General features: G+C 37.4%; 1 protein-coding gene across 1 annotated transcript; it reads right to left on the minus strand.

Moving 5' to 3' along the window:
* Nucleotides 1–343: 343 nt before the first annotated feature.
* Nucleotides 344–17711, minus strand: LOC139714890 (unconventional myosin-Va-like; the record flags this gene model as incomplete). The annotated part of the gene is made up of 8 exons (XM_071626534.1): nucleotides 344–494; nucleotides 1191–1280; nucleotides 1976–2127; nucleotides 2694–2870; nucleotides 10433–10544; nucleotides 11597–11674; nucleotides 12437–12557; nucleotides 17618–17711. Coding segments are annotated over 8 exons (975 nt in total), but the record flags the coding sequence as incomplete, so codon positions are not given.
* Between the last annotated feature and the right edge of the window lie 2059 nt (nucleotides 17712–19770).

The raw sequence follows: 19770 nt of genomic DNA on the forward strand, positions 1-19770 counted from the left end.
CTGATAGTGACTCTAACAAGGCAGTATTTGCTGCATAGGGATGTACTGTCCCAAGGTGGTATACACTAATTTCTTGTTACTCTGAATCCTTTTTTCCCACATTTCTTGGAAACAAACAAGCCCCCTTTCATCAATAAACTCCAGAACAAATTCACCACCTCTCAAAACTTATTAAATCTCTCCCCAAAGAAAAAAACTCTATAGAAAATGTACTATTACTCACAAAACAAAATATAACAAAATAAGATAATAACATAAAATCTAACAGGATTACTGAGCTAATTTTTTTTTCCTTTCCTGCTGAGTGGAGGAAAGGTAAAGCACAAGATGTCTCAGGACATACCAATCATAGGCTGGACCTTGTTCTCAATGATGCGGATCAGCATCTGGTAGATGTGGATGCCCAGGTCGTTCATCACATGGCGGTACTCCGAGAGGTCAAAGTTCCTCAGGCAGTGATCGTTCTGGCGCTCCGTGTTTTTCGAAGAGAAGTTCTGAAAAGATGCCGGGGACAGAGACCAGGAGATAATGTGAGCGCAAGAAGGTCACATCATGTCATTCATATTTCAGTGACTTCTCATCAAATACAACTCATAATTTTACTCATTCGTAACTAATACAATGTTAAGACATTTAGACTCGTCATGCTAGTCAAACAACTACTTGACATGTCTTGTTACAAAAAAAAAAGTAGCTCATTGGAAAATTTCAACCTTTTAAGATAGTATTGATGGAGGGAAACAAGTCAGCATTCAATCCCATATTGTAATTTTGAGATCTTAATGTGAAAAAAAACACTTAAAAACTGTACTCTCTTCACTAAAAGAGAGCATTTGCCTACTGAAGTCTTTATTGCTTGTTAAAGAACAATCTTACCGAGTGTTTCATCATTTTAAACTGCTCTGCCAGGTACATCTATACGGTACACCTTAAAAATGGTAAGAGCTTTCATCTGATGAGCCCTCTGAATGAAGTTAATATCTAAGTCAAGTCGGAATATTTTAAACTTTGCCCCTCCCCCTTCCTTTAACACTGATACTGGTTGCAAGATCAGCAAAACATGCAAACAAGCAATCAAATCAGACTGTAAAACCTAAAACACATGACAATTCAGAAAAATGAACGTCAGTGCCATGTGAGCGAGTGCTTGACAGCCTAGAGTTTGGGGAGGAGATGCTAATCTGTCTTACCTCTTCCCCGCTGTACTGCTTGAGGTTGTGGAGAAGTCTTGTCGTGTTGGTCAACCAGAATGACACATACTCAAAGTCCTCAAAGTGTTTCTGCATGGTTTGGGAAAGAAGAATTCAGCAAGATGAGACAAAGACACACGGACAGACACACAGAAATAAACAGAGAGGAGAGAAAAAAAGAAAGAAGAAGAAAAAAACATTGATTAATTTCATCGTCCATCACGACATATCGAGAAAGAGAATAACACAACAATGTAACAAGGGAGAGTCTTTCTAGGTTGATTGGCAGAATTGACACACATTTCAAATTGATTAAATGATGTAGACTGTTACTCTGAACCAAGGGATTACACAAACATTACAGCCACTGTTTACCACTGGAGCAGTGATCTAAAAAATGTTTGAGTCATCACATTTGATGCATATATGTGTAGTTCAGTTGTATCACAAAACATCCTACCATATAAAAATTTTGCAATAAAGCCACAAATTTTTATACAAGGAGATATCACTAATTTTCTCAATAAACCATAACTGCAAGGGATTTATCCTAGAAATTATCTAAATACACAATTGTTCTCATTTTGTATATTTAACAATACTTACCATTGATCACACGGATTAACTTTTTTTATAATGGCTGTCTCTATCCCTAACTTGCATTTAGTTTAAAGCACTAAAGCTTTTTTTTTTTTCATCTGCAAATGGTATACAGTGGCTTTAAAACCTGATAAAGATAGATGCAGAGAGAGAGAGAAAGAGAAAAAAAAGGGATAGCGACTGACCTTGACGGTTTTCTTGATGCCGTTGATGACCCCTGTTAGGAGGGCCTTGACCTTCCTGTCATCATTGACGTAGTCAGCGTGGCGGATGCACATGAAGATGATGTAGGCTGGAAGGCCTGGGAGGTGACCCTCCGCACTAACTGGTACAAAGTCTGTGGAGATAGAGGGAAACAGGGTTTAGATACTAGAAGGATGTGCACTCATTTACTTTATAAAGTCTGGTGTATTTCCTTTTTTTAGGTGCTAATGTTAGCCACTGATCATTATGAGAAGAAGTTGCGGAAGTGAGATATACATGAAACATTTAATTTTAATGTCAGTGTAGAGGTGTGTTTGGAAAGAGAAATATTATGCTAGACCTAGTGAGAAAGAGAATGAGAGACAAATAAGAAAAAAAAATGGATGAAGGGAAGAGAGAGCTATAAAATAGACTGGCATATAGACCACTGGAACTGTAATAGAAAGAGATAACAATACTGTGCACAGCGTGACACAGAAAAAGAGAAAGAAGAGGGTTTTCAAGGAGTCTTATCTGTAACATATCATTATGGTGGGACAGGAAATCTGAATGCACATCTCTGTCAGTTGACATTGATGTTGAATCAGATTTCTTGACTCTCAACCCACTGGTAGGCAACCTTCCCTCCAAGACGGATGAAAGAAGATACAGGGAGGTGTGTTGGGTGTTGGTCCTGGCCCCCCCACCCCCAAGTCTCACCTATGACCACCAGCTTGAGGAGTTTCTGCTCATCCTCCGCCTTGTACTCCAGCATGCCCATCATCTCCTCCCGCTCCTTGACCCGGACGTTGGGCTGCAGCGCCGTCTCCGTCACCTCGCTGTACTCCGAGGGCACGCCCGACATGTGCGAGTCTGGGATGTTGTTCGCCGTGGCAACTGTTTGGAGGAGGATGCAGACAGGTGGGGAGAGAGGGAGGAACGTGCATGTGGATAAATGATACATCAAGCCTATGATGCCCCACAAAAAGCCCCCATGCTCTCAATGCGATGGTGCATAATGCATTCCTTTATAACTGATAATTGAACTTATTGTAGTTACATCATTTTCATTGCAAAATGAAGAAGTGATTATTTTTCACAAATCATACAAACATGTCAAAATTCCCAAGACATGCAATATTTTTTTCATTAACCATTACAGTACCACACAAGAAGACTATGTAATCAAGGAGAGTGATGCCTTTTATCCCTGGCATTCAAATCATTATTTATTTCTGTCGTTCAAACCAAAATATCAATTTCAGCAATGTGCGTAGCTTCAAATCACTACTGCACTCCTCCTTGGAATGTGACAAAGATACGATTTTGAAAGAGATTTAATATGGCAAATACTGTCCACTCTTCCACAAGTAACTAGACCCTCTATGTATATTGAGCCCCTTGATTTGTTATACATGTTATCATAATCATATGTGTTGTTTATCACAAGCATATTGGCTATGTATGACAACTTCAGATAGATAACAAACAACAATAAAACCTAGACTTGTGGAAAATTTCAATTGATAGTGAAAATGCGAGTGAAATATTATTCATGATTTATTGAAATCGTGACTCGCAGCAATGAGATTGCTGAATTGCTCATAATTGTACATAAAAGACATAATAATATGTTGGAATATGACAGTGAATGTCTCTTTTCCGTGCTACCACCAGAGACTGTTTGCTGCAACACATACTACCAATGATACTTTGTTGGTCGCTATAAAGTTGATGCATTCTGCAGGCCGTACACCAGTTTGAATGCGCATGCAACATCACAATGCTCGTGTGTGGGGACTGACTTCTGAGAACATGTCAAATGTGGTAATGAATAGAGTACCCTGTTAACCCTTTCTGTGCCAGGGACTTTGGACAGTATGTACAACCCTTTGGGGTTTTCAGTGCCATTTGGCACAGAAAAAGCACGCAAATGGTTAAGTAAGGCTCTACAATGTTTTCCTCTGTACTTTCAGACATGCTGAGTTTTGTAGAGAAAATATCTGTTGGAATTTTTGTGAATGGTAGATTATGCTGTACATGTCAATTCTAACACTTCATCGTCTGAATAGCTTGATGAATCCCTCCACACACAGAGAACGATCAATGAATACAAAAAGCAAAAAAAAAGCAAAAAAACAATGTGATGAAATGCCATTGATACAAACTTACAAAATACAGATGTGCAATACAACTAACTTCTTGATTACTGTTTTTTCCATTATCACTTTATATGATCCTCTTAACAGATTTTTTCTGGCTTGTTGTGAATACCCAATCCTACAGGCGATCTGTTATGCCGATATGCCAACAGATACATAAATACAGAAATATACTCACATATATATATATAAACTATAAATCTACACTGTTTTTTTTTGTGTCTCATTGATGAATGTTAGTATGAATCAGTGATATGAGCTCTATAGCTTATGAGCTTAACTGTCTTTAAAACTGTAACAACCCACTGAACAACAAAAAGAAAGACATTTTGTTGTGTGGAGGACAAAAGATGGTCATGAAACTGGTCAGTTAAGTGAAAACTACTATGTAATGCGAAGTGCTGGCAGTACTGGAGTAACGTTCAGTGTAAGGTGTTGTGCTGTTTGAGGTGTTTATGAAGAATTAAAGCTAACTGATATTAAGACATGGAATCCACCAATGTCTTTCTGTGAAGTGGTACGACATGAAACAAAACTCCCAGTTCATTCAGGCTCAAAAACAACATCTTCTTCTCACAAATTCTGTCAGCTACAATGTACATGACGCACTTTCTTTGTGTACTCACGCCTGCTCATCAGCACCATAGAAATAAAATGTCACTTTTCGAGTAAAATGGTTGTCAGGATGGAACTACTCAGCTCTGGTTATGTAGATGAGGTTAATTATGATTCGTTTTCATTCCCTCCACCAGATTCATGATTTAGTGCACCAAAAACCCACATCTGATCGAAGGAAACCAAAGCCCTAAAACGCAAATGTGGATTGAGTGAAAGCAGCAATTAGTGGAACACATCAGTCAAAGTTTGAGGAAAATCTGATGATCAATTCAAAAGTATGAATTTTTAAAGTTTAGGTGCTGTCATGACTGGATAAGGAGGCTAACACATTTTCATGTCATTATGGATAACGATATAAAGAAAATATTAAGAAAATCTAACATATCTTCACTTTTCTAGCATAACGAAAGGGAACTTGACATACAATGTACCTCTTTTCAGATGAACTCTTAACATATGTTGATGCGATGTGTACAACTTGTCATGAAAAAATAAAATTTCGTGGAATTCTCCTTGTATTTTCTTTATGCTGTTGTCTAAGTTACATCATGAACTTTTGTAGTCTTCTAATGAAGTGTTGGCAGTGAAACTGTAAAAATTCATAATTTCTGAGTCAACTGTGCTATTTTCCTCAAACTTTCACTGATGTGTTCTGCTATACTGCTGCTTTCACTCAATCCATATTTATATTCAGGCTCTGGTTTCCTTTAAATGAATGACATAAAAGACATGGTTTGAGTAGAGACTTTTGTTTTCTCTTATCTCTCTCTCTCTGTCTCACTCTCTATCTTTCTTTTTACTCAAAAGAGAATGCAGTAAGGTACCACTACCCATGGAAACGTTTAAAACAGACTACACAATGACATAAACAAATGAATTGCTAATGCATGATGAATCAAATATGTTCTATACCTAGCATGTGCAAGGCTATAAATGTTGATCAATTATTCAGCACTTCAAAAACAAAAATGTGTACTAATCGAAGAACTGTTGACTGGATAGTAATGTTAGTTGACATTACCTGGGTAGTTAAGCTAAGTTTATTAAAGTAGAGACTTTAAAAATTCCCATCTAGATGTACATTCAAATCAGTTGCTGTGTAGCAATATATTTTTAGTAATTATTCAAGTGTGGTTTAGCCATAGAGCAATCATAACAATTATCAGATTTCTTTTGGTGTATTTTATCCTATTTCTGTGCATCAACATAAAACATGACAATGCATTTTATGGGTGTTGGGAAGTAGGCTAAAAGATATGTAGGAAAACTCAACTGTATGCCAATGAAAATGTGCATCCTTAACTTTGATGCATGAGAGAATGCATCCTTTTTAATAGTGGAACCAAATTCCTAAACCGCTTTCCAATAAAGTGGTACCAAATCTATGATATGTATAGATAATTGCACTATCTTTTGCATCAATTAATCGAGTGATAAATAAAAAGTCAAGACAAAATACCAGGCTTTCCCAAATGTTTTTCTTTCTATTTCTATATTTTCTGTTTCTATATTTTTTCTTTCAGGTTAGACAAGATTATAATTTCCTTACTCTCTTTCAACAACTCAGATCACATAATAAATAACTTGACGACATATTCCAGAATACCTTGCAAGAGCACAATATAATACATGACGTACAAACAGAAATATAAGTATCAGGTTGACGCTAAGTTTTCACCGACATGAATACACATACAACTTGTATATCAAGGTTGTTCCTATTCAGTCAAGGAAAAGAATGAATGATGATACGAAAAAAATACATGCTTAAGTACTGGAAGAATCTATCTTGGACGTCCAATCACCATATCATACTACTGTACTGTATGTTTTACTACTTTATCAGTTACGGCAATCACTGAGTCATATTAAGAAAAAAGATACTTCAGCATTGTATCTATATAGGCCTACATATACAGGGGCGGATCCAGGAATTCCGTAAAGAGGGGGCGCGTTTACAAACTTAGAGGGGGGGGGGGGCGCACGCACCCCTCCCCCCATTTTTTTCTTTTTATTTCTTTTGTTTCAACAAAAAATAAAGGGGGAGGGGGGCGTGCGCCGGTTGCGGTCCTCCCTGGATCCACCCCTGCATATATGCCCTAAGCAGATACATATGATTTGGTGGTAGCCAGAGAAATTAGGAGAGTATGTTTCAAATATTATACAATCAGTTGGAAGAAAAGGATTATTGCTGCTGCATACAAGCACCAAAAATGAGACGCATAAATAATTGTTAATGGGTAAGAATATTACAACTCACTAGTTCTTCTCACTACCCTCTTACTAGATATGCTTTTTGAAAAAAACCTGACACAGTGCAACCTATTGATATACAAGCCCCCTGGAATATATAAGGTGCTTTTGTCGTAAAAAAAAAAAGAAAAGAAAAAAAGAATGCAACTACTCAAACAGAATTACTATTAAATTTGGTGGTACAGATTTGAAAAATTGACAAATCTGTGTTTTGCTAATGGAGGCAGTGCAAAATGTTCTTTTACTTGATGGCCACAGGGAAAAAAAAAACCTACAGGTGGGACTAAGAAGCTATGAAACATCATGAATAGGACAATTAAGTTTTGGAAAGATGTCAGTGTGGATAAGGATTTGCCTCACAGAAGTGCATTCTGGCTCACAATAGCCCACAATGCATCTCAGCAGACTCATTCCCAGAAAGATGCGGCAAGTGCACATTGTTACGGAAGTGGTTAAAATTCAAATTTAATTTAAATCAAATCTTCTACAAGCCTTCTTTTTTTTCGGGGGGGGGGGGGGGGGGTGGGGTGGTCAGTTTGTTACCAAGGAAGCAGTGAGTGAGGTATTTGGTTTTTTGTTTTACGTGGTTAAATGTGAAGCAAGCGAGGGATATCAAGCAAAAAAGTGAAGGGTATCTCTAGAGTGATAAGTGGAAGTTAAAGAAGAGTCTTTGCTCGGGCATTATTTCTTCCAACTTATTCGTTTCTGAATTCAACAGAAGAGTGTCTGGTTGGAACGTCCAAGATACATGTCTCCTCAGTACTTACTGAACCGGTGGCAAAAGAGCCAATAGGGAAAGGCTAGAATTCTGAAAAGCCGTGAAGCGCGAAGTCGGAAGTAAATGAGCTGGAAGTACGCAACATTAACATGCGGCACCAGAGCTGTATTAAAGGAAGGGAAAGCCTCACAAATAATCATATTTGGTTTTGAGATTTGGCATTCATTTTATCACACTAGATCTCACTCAAATACCCATGTATGTGACAGTCAACTTACATATGATATCTAACGGACTGAGGTATTTGTCGTATATGGTCACATCTATTGTAATTCAGGGTTGTAATATTCTATTCTTTCATTTTCTGACTTGACTGCACGAGGACTTCAACCTTTTGGTGGGCTATTTTAATTGCATACACTGTGAAAAAACCAGAGGGTTCCTCCTTCATTGACCAGTTAACTGACCCATACAGCCCCTTGGTGAGCTTTTGCAAAGAAAATGTTGACACAAACCCTTCCACTTATCCGCACGGATGAGAGTTGGCATTATCAGTTTAAAGACACAAGGTTTACATCAGGAACATGAAATGAAGACTCCTTACATATTGCTAAGACAAGTAGTAATTTTTACTTAGCAATAAGCACATTTTTCTTTAGATTCCACAGAGGGTGTATAAATTAAGGCTCATCTCTATGAAAATTAGACAAAACAATGAACTGCACTTTTTTTCAGAGAAAGAGAGAATGGTACAGAAAAGACCGAGAAAAATTGCTGAATATGCATGAATTGTTTTCTTTGTATTAATGTTAATACCCACAAATGAAACCCACATATGACATTTTTTTTCACAGGAATGTGGAATCAATGTGAATGCACTTTTTGCCCAAACTGAAATATAGAAATTTGTTGGTTAGTTCCAGTAACCAGACTGTTCACACATAATCACGCTGAAGATGTTGTTCTTATGCCCTTTCCTACTTTAATCTCCACCCTTAGGGGGTGCATCTAAAATCATGTGGTCTCTCCATACATGCAGCTCATAATGAATGTTTGACACATACTCCGAGGATTCAAGGTGTTCTGGTCGTGTGACATTGAAAACTACCAAATATGCAATGTAAATTTAGATACATGTGTGTGTATATATCATACATGTTTAACATATTTACTACACATTTCCTTGTATGCATGCCAACGTGAAGGTGTATTTCAGATTCTGTGGAGAAACTTCCACAGAGTGCAGTGCAAAGTTTGACCACAGATGGGAAGGAATGCACAACCATATGGAATAGAACCAGCACATTCATTCAAGACAGTGGCCAATAGATAATGGTACATGTACATTCAAGGTGATCATGCAATCAACCATAGAGTATACTTTTGGTGTGTTTGACATCTGGCAACGACACGATGTTCATGTACATGGATAGCTGAAAGTGTCTTGCTGTATTTCAGATGTAGCATACATGTTTGTGGGATAAGAATTGAAAAACTACTGAAGGTGAAGATGCCCCCGTTCCTTCGCGAGCCAGTCCCGACAAAGGTCAAATTTTGACCTCTTATAATGCAGTGGTGACGCAATATGCCAAGAAAAAGAATGTGAACATGGTCGAAATATCTGTGGGGGTACTTTACCCATGTGTCTTAATCACTTACGCGGCTCAGAAATTGGATATTGTTCTTCATTTGGTACGCTACTAGCTGTATCTGAGAGTAATTCTGTCGAGGGAAGGAATAAAAACCATATGCCAGACATAATAAACATGTGAGGGCACATCAATGTTCAACTGCGGGGGGCGAGTGTTGCATAACAGACACCATCTGATACTCTTCCAAACCTCGCTGCATGCTGGCATAGGGGTGAGACACGCCCCTTTTTTGGTTCCTTGGGGGATAATGTTTACCAGTTTGATTCTGTAGCAAATCTTGATATTGACTTGAAATGGAATGGCAGAAGGGGAACAGATTTGATGGGAGTAAAAAGATTTGTGTGGAGAGGTGCCACTTTTTTTCCAACAAGGACCCTCTTCAGAGATTAATGAAAGCATATTAATATCTTTTAGCTATGAAAAACAGAGCTTGAGGTTTTGAGTTGATTCAAAATAAATTGATAACTCAAAAAGAAAGTGTTTATCTTGTCTTCCTTTCACAAAAGTCTGTTTTGTGATTTTGATGAAGCACAGAACTGTTGAACATAATGTGTGACTGACATCTTGTGTTACCTTTAGTTACACTGTATCAGTTTGGATTTGATATTGATTTCAAGGACTTACTGTAAATCAGTATCTGCATCTGCTATCAGAGCAGCAACTTTCATTTCATAAGTGCTGAGCTCTGACTCACCACAAACAGAGAAAGTTGTATATTAATTCCATTATATCTGAGAATAATCTGCTGCCAACTGGCAATCACAATGATGCAAAATCAATTACCCTTCTTTTTTTTTTGTCTGCTACCTGAAGAAGCAAATCATACATGTGAAGGCTTTGAGTCCATTCCTATGTTTGGATTTCATGCATACCTTATGCATAAAACAAAATATGCAGTAAATTCTGATAAGGTTCTTGGTTGCAGACCCACTTCATATAATTGCATACACTAATTAGATAAAAAAAAACAACAAAGCAAACAAAAAACGAACAAATAAACAAATCAACAGAAACTGGGGAAAAGAAGAATGAGCTCGTGTGAGAAGTGAGCTGTACCTCCTCCGATGTCGGCTGATGAGGTGGACTGCATTCTCTTGTGGGCCGCCTTCAGCTGCTTCTTCAGTTTCTTGACTAACTTCTCCAGGTACTCCTTCTCCTCCAGCAGATTCTACACAGAGGCACAAGTAACAATTGCAACAAGGATGATAATAATGAAGATGATGAGGACGATGATGATGATGGAGATAGTTGCCATGGTGTGGATGGTGGTAATGATGCACGTGGTGTATGCAGAGTTGGGATGATAGTAGTGGTGTATGTGGTGTTGGGATGGTGATGGTGGTGTTTGTGGTGGTGATGATATTGGTGGTGGTGATGGTAGTTGTGTAGGTGATGATGGTGATGGTTGCCATGGTGATCGTAATGGTAGTGGTATATGTAGTATTGGGATGATAATGGGGGTTCTGATGTTGGTGCCTGTGGGGAGCTCATTAACAACTTTACACTACTCTTCTGAACAAAATATTGGTACTTCCACAACTTATACAAGTTGTATATAATTTTTCAATGACATCAAAATTTTGACTATTTTCTTGCAAAAATCACATTATGATTACCTGCTTGACATTGACTTTTAGTGCAAAACTTTCTACCTTTAAGTTGTTTTGGTGTTTTCATTCTGATATGTCACAGCCATTATATATCTGTAATCAACTTGTGCTTGGCATATTCATAATGTATTCCAGATATCGTTTCAGTATTTCTTTCCCAACTTTCTAGGATATTGCTTTTCTTTCAGCTATGTCAAAGTCATTTATATATTTGTGATCAGGGGCACTCCTTTCAATTCCATAGACAAAGTATCATACAGAGCATGTTTATACTATCACACAGAGTTTATGCCATATATAATTTGTGGGGTTCTTATTTTCACGAATCGAATGCTATTTGAGAATTTAACAACACAGAAAAATATCAACTCTGATCCCAACATGAATGACACATGTAATTGTACATTTACTGTACTGCAAGATTGCCAATTTAACCACTCACGATATTGTCAGGCAGTCCAGATTTGTAAAAAATGACTCACTGAATTTACAGCGTATACAGTATGGGGTAAAGCTTCATGCAAATGTCCAGAATTTCTTTCCCCCTGACATCTAATACTCTATTACGGTTGATATAGAAAGTCATTTTAAAAATGCATCAGAGGCTTACAATGTTCTCATTGGTTAGTCTTGACAGCTCAAACTGCACTGCCTGGCTGACTCGGGCGTTGGGGGTCAACTTGAGGTTCTGCAAGATCAAACAAATATAAGGAGATTAATTTCTTCCTTCGTCAGAAAGAAGAAACGTCGTCATTTTTTCATCAACTGCCTGCATTAACACTGGGTTTGCAAACTTGATAACTGATCTGACATCTTTTGATTCACAAACATGCTTCATTTTTAATACACACACACTTGATTCAATTCTTTATCAAACACAATTGTTTTTTGACTGAGCAAAACCCTTTATTACCCTGTGGTATAATGGATTCAGAGTAAATTGCTTGACCAGACCTATGGTCATTCATATTCCAGGATACTGGTGTTTGTTGCCATGGTATTATGGAGTTGTACTAATCTCACATTTAAGCACATTGTATGATCTCAAGTCACGCATGTTCTGGTCTTTATTATTTTGGGCATTACTTAATGATGAAAGAATTGATGATATTAATTCTCTCCATTAATGAATCGGTAAAGTCATTTCCTTACAGGTCCTTCTTATTGTTTTAAATGTTTGACATGAAGAAATGATTGATGTGTTAAAGAATGAAGTACATCTTTTGTTTAGTTGGGGGGGGGGGTAGGTACACTGACTCAAGAGTTTAAGATTTCCTTGCATTTTTGAAAGCTTACTTTGGACAACAAATCATGTGGAATCTTATTGCTGTATACCTTACCAGTATTAAAGTAAACATCTATTTCAATTTGGTGAGATTAGGAACTGTAAGTCACAACTGTTTTTGCTTCTTCCGTCCGTGGTCACATGACCACCCTGTATCCACCTCACCTCTCCAATGATGCTCTGTTGTCTCTCGTTGTCCTTCTTGAGTTGCTCGATCTGGTCCTTGAGGTCGCTCTTCTCGTAGTCATGGTTTATTCTCAGCGCCTGAATCTCCTTCTCCAAGATTCTGCGCAACAATGGTGTCATCGAAAGAAAATAGGGGGCGCTATTACCGGCGGATCATCCTAATGAGAACTACTGGTGTAGTCACCATGCCCTTAATGCCATGCTTCTATAGAAATCATCATATTAAACATTTCCTGAATGAAGCAAGATTTTTTATATTGTTACATCCATGTAAAAATTATATTATGCAGAAAGTAGTGTCATGTCAAGAGAATGAAAATGTCTTTCAGTGAGTGGACTTTAAAGGCTTTGAGACAGAAAATGCAGTATTTGTCGACTGCATCACTGGTTGTGTGTACTCACTTGCACAAAGGAATAACTAACTTTCAACTTATGGCTGCTAACATTTTGCAATTTGTCACATTCATCATGCATAAAACGTACCAGTACATGCATACAGTCTGCCATATGTCAGGAATTTGCTATACTCCCAAAAGACAAAGCATTCTGCAATGCACAGCCATAAAGCAGTTTCCACAACCCTCACTTGTCAAACAGAAGAGAGGACACTACTGCCCCTTCCAGCGAGTTACTAAGTTTGCACATAATTCCCACAAGTTCTTTGTAGTTTGGACATTTCCCGAAATACTGAAATATGTTGTACATACCCAGTTACTTCAAGGTGAAAAAAAAACAACAACAATCAATGCTTTGTGAAGGTTGAAATCCTTCTACATACACTCTAATATCCATGCTATTCATTACTGCCTCATTGACTTGGTTCTTTATATAGTTGTACTCATATGACATCACAAGCTATAGTAGTCTTCTCATCCAGCCATGACTGAGCAGAAACTTCAAAATTCATAACTTTTGAACGGATTGTCCGATTTTCCTCAAACTCTCATTGATGTGTTCTACTAATATTGCTGCATTCACTCAACCCACGTGTCTATGAAGGTGAACTTGTCCTTTAAGGATCAAAAGTGGGAAGTGTTTTTTGTAACACCTAATATTTTGCTTTGTTTCTGTTTTAGTCATTTTCCTTCCAACATAATTGTATACATGAATCAAAATTCTTTGCAGTAATATCAAAGAAAATGTTGATATACAGATTACAATGTACATGATTCGAAGAAAGAAAATAAATGTGTAAATTAATTCTATTAAAAAAATATATATATGGTATTACCAAATTTACAAATATCTACCTGAGAAATTCCCCGAGAAAGAAGTTCCACTATACATAATGTACGATTTTGACAAGATCGTGTTTCCGGAGAGCCCCTGCTTTGTTTTTATGCATGAACTCAATCAAGGAAATAATTACAGATTACTTGCAATAATCAAGCAACGATCATGCCATCTTCTGGAAAGGGGCTGTAGCTATTAGATTATCGACCAAAAAGATGATTTTGTATGAAAATGAGGGAAAAAAAGGTTTTCCTGATCGAACCAGTGAAAGAGTTATGAGGTAATGACATCACTACATCATGTAGCTATATCTTTATTCGGTGAGAGAAGAACAAGTGCATGGAAACTCAATTCCATATATTTATCGCAGGTTTCACTTCAATAAGTCGACTTAAACTTGCGCTGCACTTGCGCTTATCAATGTCCATTGTCCATTAATATCTAATTTCTACTTATTTCTGACAAGGATATTTTGTCCTTGCTTTTGTCCTTTTGTCCTTTTGGGACTGATATGGTTGCACAAGGGGTAGGAAAACAAAGATTATAAAAGGTTAAAAAATATAAATATACATTCTATGAAAACCTGTTCTTTATATGAATTTCTTCCAAGCTTGAAATCAGGAGCTTAAGCATTATATTAAGCTTATATTTTTCTATATTTTGTTGAAAACTGTTATCAAGCTGTGAACTTGCTTGTGTGTGTAAACAAATTAATGATCAATTTTGGCTGATAGATTGTGTCAGTGAAGAAAATAACTGGGAAAAAATAACTTTCATATCTTTTTCTAACTTTTCATAATTTTCTCTCAGTTTGATTTTTGAAAATTCTTCTTACAATTGAATGTGATAGCTTTCAACAGTATTTCATTGCATTCTTGACCACCGTCATATTTCTTCAATGGACGGGGGATGAATACAATAGTTAATTAGGAACTTATGGAAATGACATTGCACTTACCTATTCTATGTACAGGATAATTCATTGTCAACCCTATCTTCTTTTCTCTTTTTTTCAGACAGGATGCATACATTATTCTCATATTTGCTGCAGAAAATTAGTGCCAAAATGATGTTACCAAAATATTGAATTGAATGAGGCCACTATAGGAGGAGTCAATAAATGAATTGAGAAGTTTACACACCTTGTATTGATAATTGAAACTTTATCTTCCTATAGGACATATCATCTATTCAAAAGAAAAATAACGAAGAAGCTGCACATATTGTATAGCCAGTCAACTATAGCATACCTCATCTCGCCGCAATGCCGTGTTTATATCCCACACACTTACACACTAAATCAAGAGATTGACGTATAGTAGAGCTGCAACTATGGGCAGAACGTGTGACGTTCACGCCTGCCTGGTTGTACAGAAGTTATCGCTGGCGGAGCCCTCTGGGGTATAAACGCGACAGAACGGGTCTTCACAAATTTTTGCCCCCGAGATGGATGCGCTGAGAAGATTGTCCTTTCTCTCTATTACTAATTCATTTCAATCTGGGGCATCGAGGGAGAGTAAGGGCCATGGGAGAGGGTAATTCACCTTTCACTTGCACTAGCCTAACCAGCCTTGTTGTTGTTGCTGCTGCTGTTGTTACCGTTTAGATGCGCGAATACCAACAATCTTCTCAGTAATATATGTTGAATGTGGGTGTATGTGTGTGTTTTTGTGTGTTTGCAGATTATCTTGTCTCGTTTTTGGTTCTCACATTTTCATCAAACACATAATATGCGCCATCACGCACAAATAGGGAAACATGTTAAAGTAAAACCATTACAGACCAAAGTCAGCAATGCAAAAGAAAAAAAAAAGAAGGGAAAGATGTATATTACAGACATAGAAAAACATTATACGAATGATAATACAATATAAAATCAAGGTGTAAAGATTCAGGAAATGAAGTAGGCATGTCAGCAACACTTGGGGTTACGAAAAATAAGTGCAGTATCACATACTCGTGTTATCTATCTTAGAATTTAGCAAAAGTTCAAGTTCAAGTTCAAATTCAACTTTATTTCGTTTTTCCACGATGAAATAATAATCGTAAATCTCACTTTCATCAGTGAAAGATGTAATGCATGTAAATTTGTACAAAGAAAAAACTGCAATAATTGCAAACTTACAGAAGCGATACATTGCCATAGGTGCTGAGGTAACGAAAGTGAAATGATTGTCATGATGCACTCTGTGTAAAAAACACACCAAACAAACAAACGGAAGGACCCACTGAAAAGACAATGCTTGTAGAGTGTAGGTCCCACTTGGATAAAAAGATCGATGCAGAGCAGACACTGAATAGTAAGGCTGTGTAGTTTGCAATTTTACATGCTTTTATCTCGTACTATAAAATCACATAATGTTATGAGCTGAAGTGATAAAGTCATCAGTTGAACACACGCTGTGTCATAAGTTGTGCGCATGAAAATTACATTTCTGGCCGACAATCCACGAAGTTTAACACTCTCCCTATATTGTTAGAAAATCGTTAAAAAATTATAATGTCATTGTTTTTTACTACGATATTCAGTGAAGCTTAGTGTATACTAGTACATCATTTAAGGTTTGTGAGGCCAAAATAAGATTACTCATATCAAGTTTGCGTATACGCTTACTACTAATATGACAAATTCTGGATATGTTGCATGCAATATAAAGTTCCAAAATTCTTTTAACTTGTTCTATAATGTTCGATAAACATGGATAGACGGTGATCGTTGCAAAATCTGTTTCTGCTTTTGAAGTGACGAGGGAAAGTACTTTCGTATTAATTTCGTTTCGTTGATATAAGATGAACATGCATTTTACGTAAGGTGTGGAATTAGACAACCTATAATTATCAACATGCACGTGTTTGAGAGAAAGCATGTAAAAAAAAGTGCCACGTACAAAGACGCTTAGAAAATCACACAGAGAGATCCAGAATAAAGATCAGACGATCGGTCAATATTATATAGATGATGACTGGCGGGTGAGGGAACATACCGAATGTTCCACCCGAAAGGTTTGACATGCTATTGAGGGACTTCTAGCCTCCCGAAATAGCATTTCAAACCCTGAGGGTGGAACGTTTGGTACATGTTCCCGAAAACAAAAGTCATCATCTGTTATATTATATGGGTTAGTCAAATCTGCTTTTTCACATTGTATGGAATAGGCAAATTTATCCCATCGATTGCGTGAAAAATAAGATCGTTCAATCGTTTGGTATCGTTTGTCATTTGTTAGGTGAAAATGTTTTCCCATGGGAGAACATTACAAAAATGTTCTGCCCATGGGCGAACATAACCAATGTGCCTCCATCACGTAACTGTGTTTAGCCAATCACTAACCGGTATTTGACTAACCCATTTAATATGATTATATATTGCCCCACTTCTGCACTTTGTTGTCATGTCTGTAGGTCTACATGATGTTTTGGGTTGTACGGTGAGTAATGTTGTTTGGCCCATCCTTATCTTCATCCATTCCCGTTCGTGGTAGTATATTTACTAGCCTGAAGTGTCCCTGTACTTGCACACACAATTCATTTTCAAGACGGTAACTGATAATTTTGAGTATGATGATTTTGTATATTATCTTAACTTTGCACAATTTGCCAATGGATTAAAGGAACATTACCTACAGTACAATCTGAAAAACTACAGTCCTTTGACTGTGTCAGCGGATGTATTCCAAACAACGACATGAGATACATAACAGAGAAAGAGGTCAAAATAGAGGACGGGGGGGGGGGGGGTTAGGGAGAGACTGACGGATATGAGAGTTTTCATCATATCTTCAGCTGTAAATCTCATATCATTTTTTTTTTTTAAAGACAGTTTAATAAAATACGTATAACATACACACCAGGTTGATGACGTTCCCGAGCTGGAAACTGAAATAGATTCTGGTGGTGGTGTCCTCCTCGCGTACTGGACGGACGTACTTTGAGTATCTGGAACCGTTGAGGAGGTCTTTAACCAGAAACAGCTGAGCCGAGTGCTGGTTGTAGTACGTGTCTTGAGCGAGTGTGATACACCCTACAATATAAACGTTGTCAGCAAGAATATCATGATCAAAACGATTAAAGTATCATCGCGCATCTCATACAATGTTATTGTTTTCCCTTGTCTGCCCCATGAAACGATTTTTCCAGGTGCACTTCACGCGAATTCGACACACACGAATCATACAGCCCAAAAGTCATACAGCCCACGAGTCATACAGCCTATGAGTCCAATACTACGATAGGGAAACAAGGTCCACGAGTTCGACACTAAGCACACAAGGTCCATGAAACCAACACAGTAAGCCCCGTAATGTACTGTAGAACTCTTGGGCTGTTTTACCTATAGTGTCGAACTCTTGGCCTCGCTTGCCTAGTTTTGGACTCATTGGTCTTACTTGCCCAGTGTCGAACTCATGGGCTGTGAATGACTCATGGGCCGTATGACTCGTGGATGTCGGCCTCGTAGGATGACCCCGATTTTTCTTACACATGTCCACAGCCACACCCGGTGGCTTACAATATAGTTTCCTACTTATAATAGTTTGAAGAGATTGAGATTCCAGTTTCAAACCTCTTCATGAACTTTAAGTGGCTAATAACGGTACACCTTGACCTGTAACTACGGATTAGCATAATGATATATCAGGGCCCTGCTGCTTAAAAGTTGAGATCAAACATAAATCAAAAAATCAAACACTAGTCTCTCTATACTCAATTCTGATTGGCTGGTTCCTGACTTATGTTTGATTTTCTACTGAGTGTTTTATTGCATCTGTTTATTCAAAAGGGCCCAAATCTCATCTACAACGGTTAGGGTTAGGAGGTTTAAGGATTAGGGTTAGAGTTAAGGTTATTTGTGAATTATCCATGATTTTGATATACTCTTTCGTATATAGTTTTTTTTTCCGCATAACAATTGATTCTGACAGATCACTGAAAATGTGTCTCGGACACCATCATCCTCTCAAATAATTGTTATCCTTCTTTGGTTGTTTGTACGAAAATGTCCTCATAATATATTGCATTATACATTGCATCTATATAGGGGTAATTATGTAGAAAACAATGGAGAGCAGAGATAACTGCCCCATGGGTTTTACTGCGAAGCGTCGCAGCTGAAATCTTAATACCTGAACCTTCCATCCATATGAAAGGGAGGGATGGCATAGTATTGGTGGAGATGAGGATCGGACTTTTAACTTTTACCAAGAAACCACTTATGAAATAGTACAGAGCATACCACTAAGAAGGATTCAAAGTTTATTTGATGAAAATCAGTTTTGGAATGGTTGAGACACCCAAACAAACATCCAAACATCCAAACATTAAAGCAAAGCGATCGTAATAAAAGGTGGATCCCACCTTTTATTAAGATTGCTCTGTTTTGGGTATCTCAGCCATTTAAACACCAATCTTTATCAAATAAACGTTGAATTCCTTTTTTAATTACATTCTCTTTCATATTCTGAGAGGTTTGTCATTTATATCTCATCTGCAAGAATCTTCAGCCTATTGAAGGAGGCAGACTTAATCAGAAGAAGAAGAAGAAATGTGAGAAGCCTGAAGTTTGGTCTCAACCAAAACTACTATCCCTTTGATAAAATAAATTGGATGGCATTGTGATGGGAAGAGAATAACGTCTGCCCCTAAACACATGCGCACGCACACACACACACACACCCACAAACCAGACAAACATGAAAAGTTCCAAGTTTTTCCAGGTTTTGTGAGAAAGACGGCAATTCTGAACGAGAGAGATGAGATGTACTCACTTCTCTTTTTAATCAGAAGTTGTGTGGCTTAAGCATTAGATTTTATCGTTCTATATATACCATTTCTAATTGTGTTGCTTCAGAATCAGGTCAATTAATCCATTAACACTGACCACAATGTCTGAAAGTTTGAAAAAAAGATACAATGTTGTCTTGTTGATATAATCTCTAACACATGGGTAGATATTGTTGTTCATAAATGTAAAATACATGTAAAACCAACTGACAGCCTGTTTTCATTGAGGGTAATGAACAATCTAGTACAGTTATCACTTACCTCTTAGATGTATGATATACACTAACGTAAGAAATGTTTTC

This window comes from Diadema antillarum, unplaced genomic scaffold (genome assembly GCF_040938485.1).
Source record: "Diadema antillarum isolate AM-2024a unplaced genomic scaffold, OU_Dant_1.0 seq00002500_RagTag, whole genome shotgun sequence".
Taxonomy (NCBI): Eukaryota; Metazoa; Echinodermata; class Echinoidea; order Diadematoida; family Diadematidae; genus Diadema; species Diadema antillarum.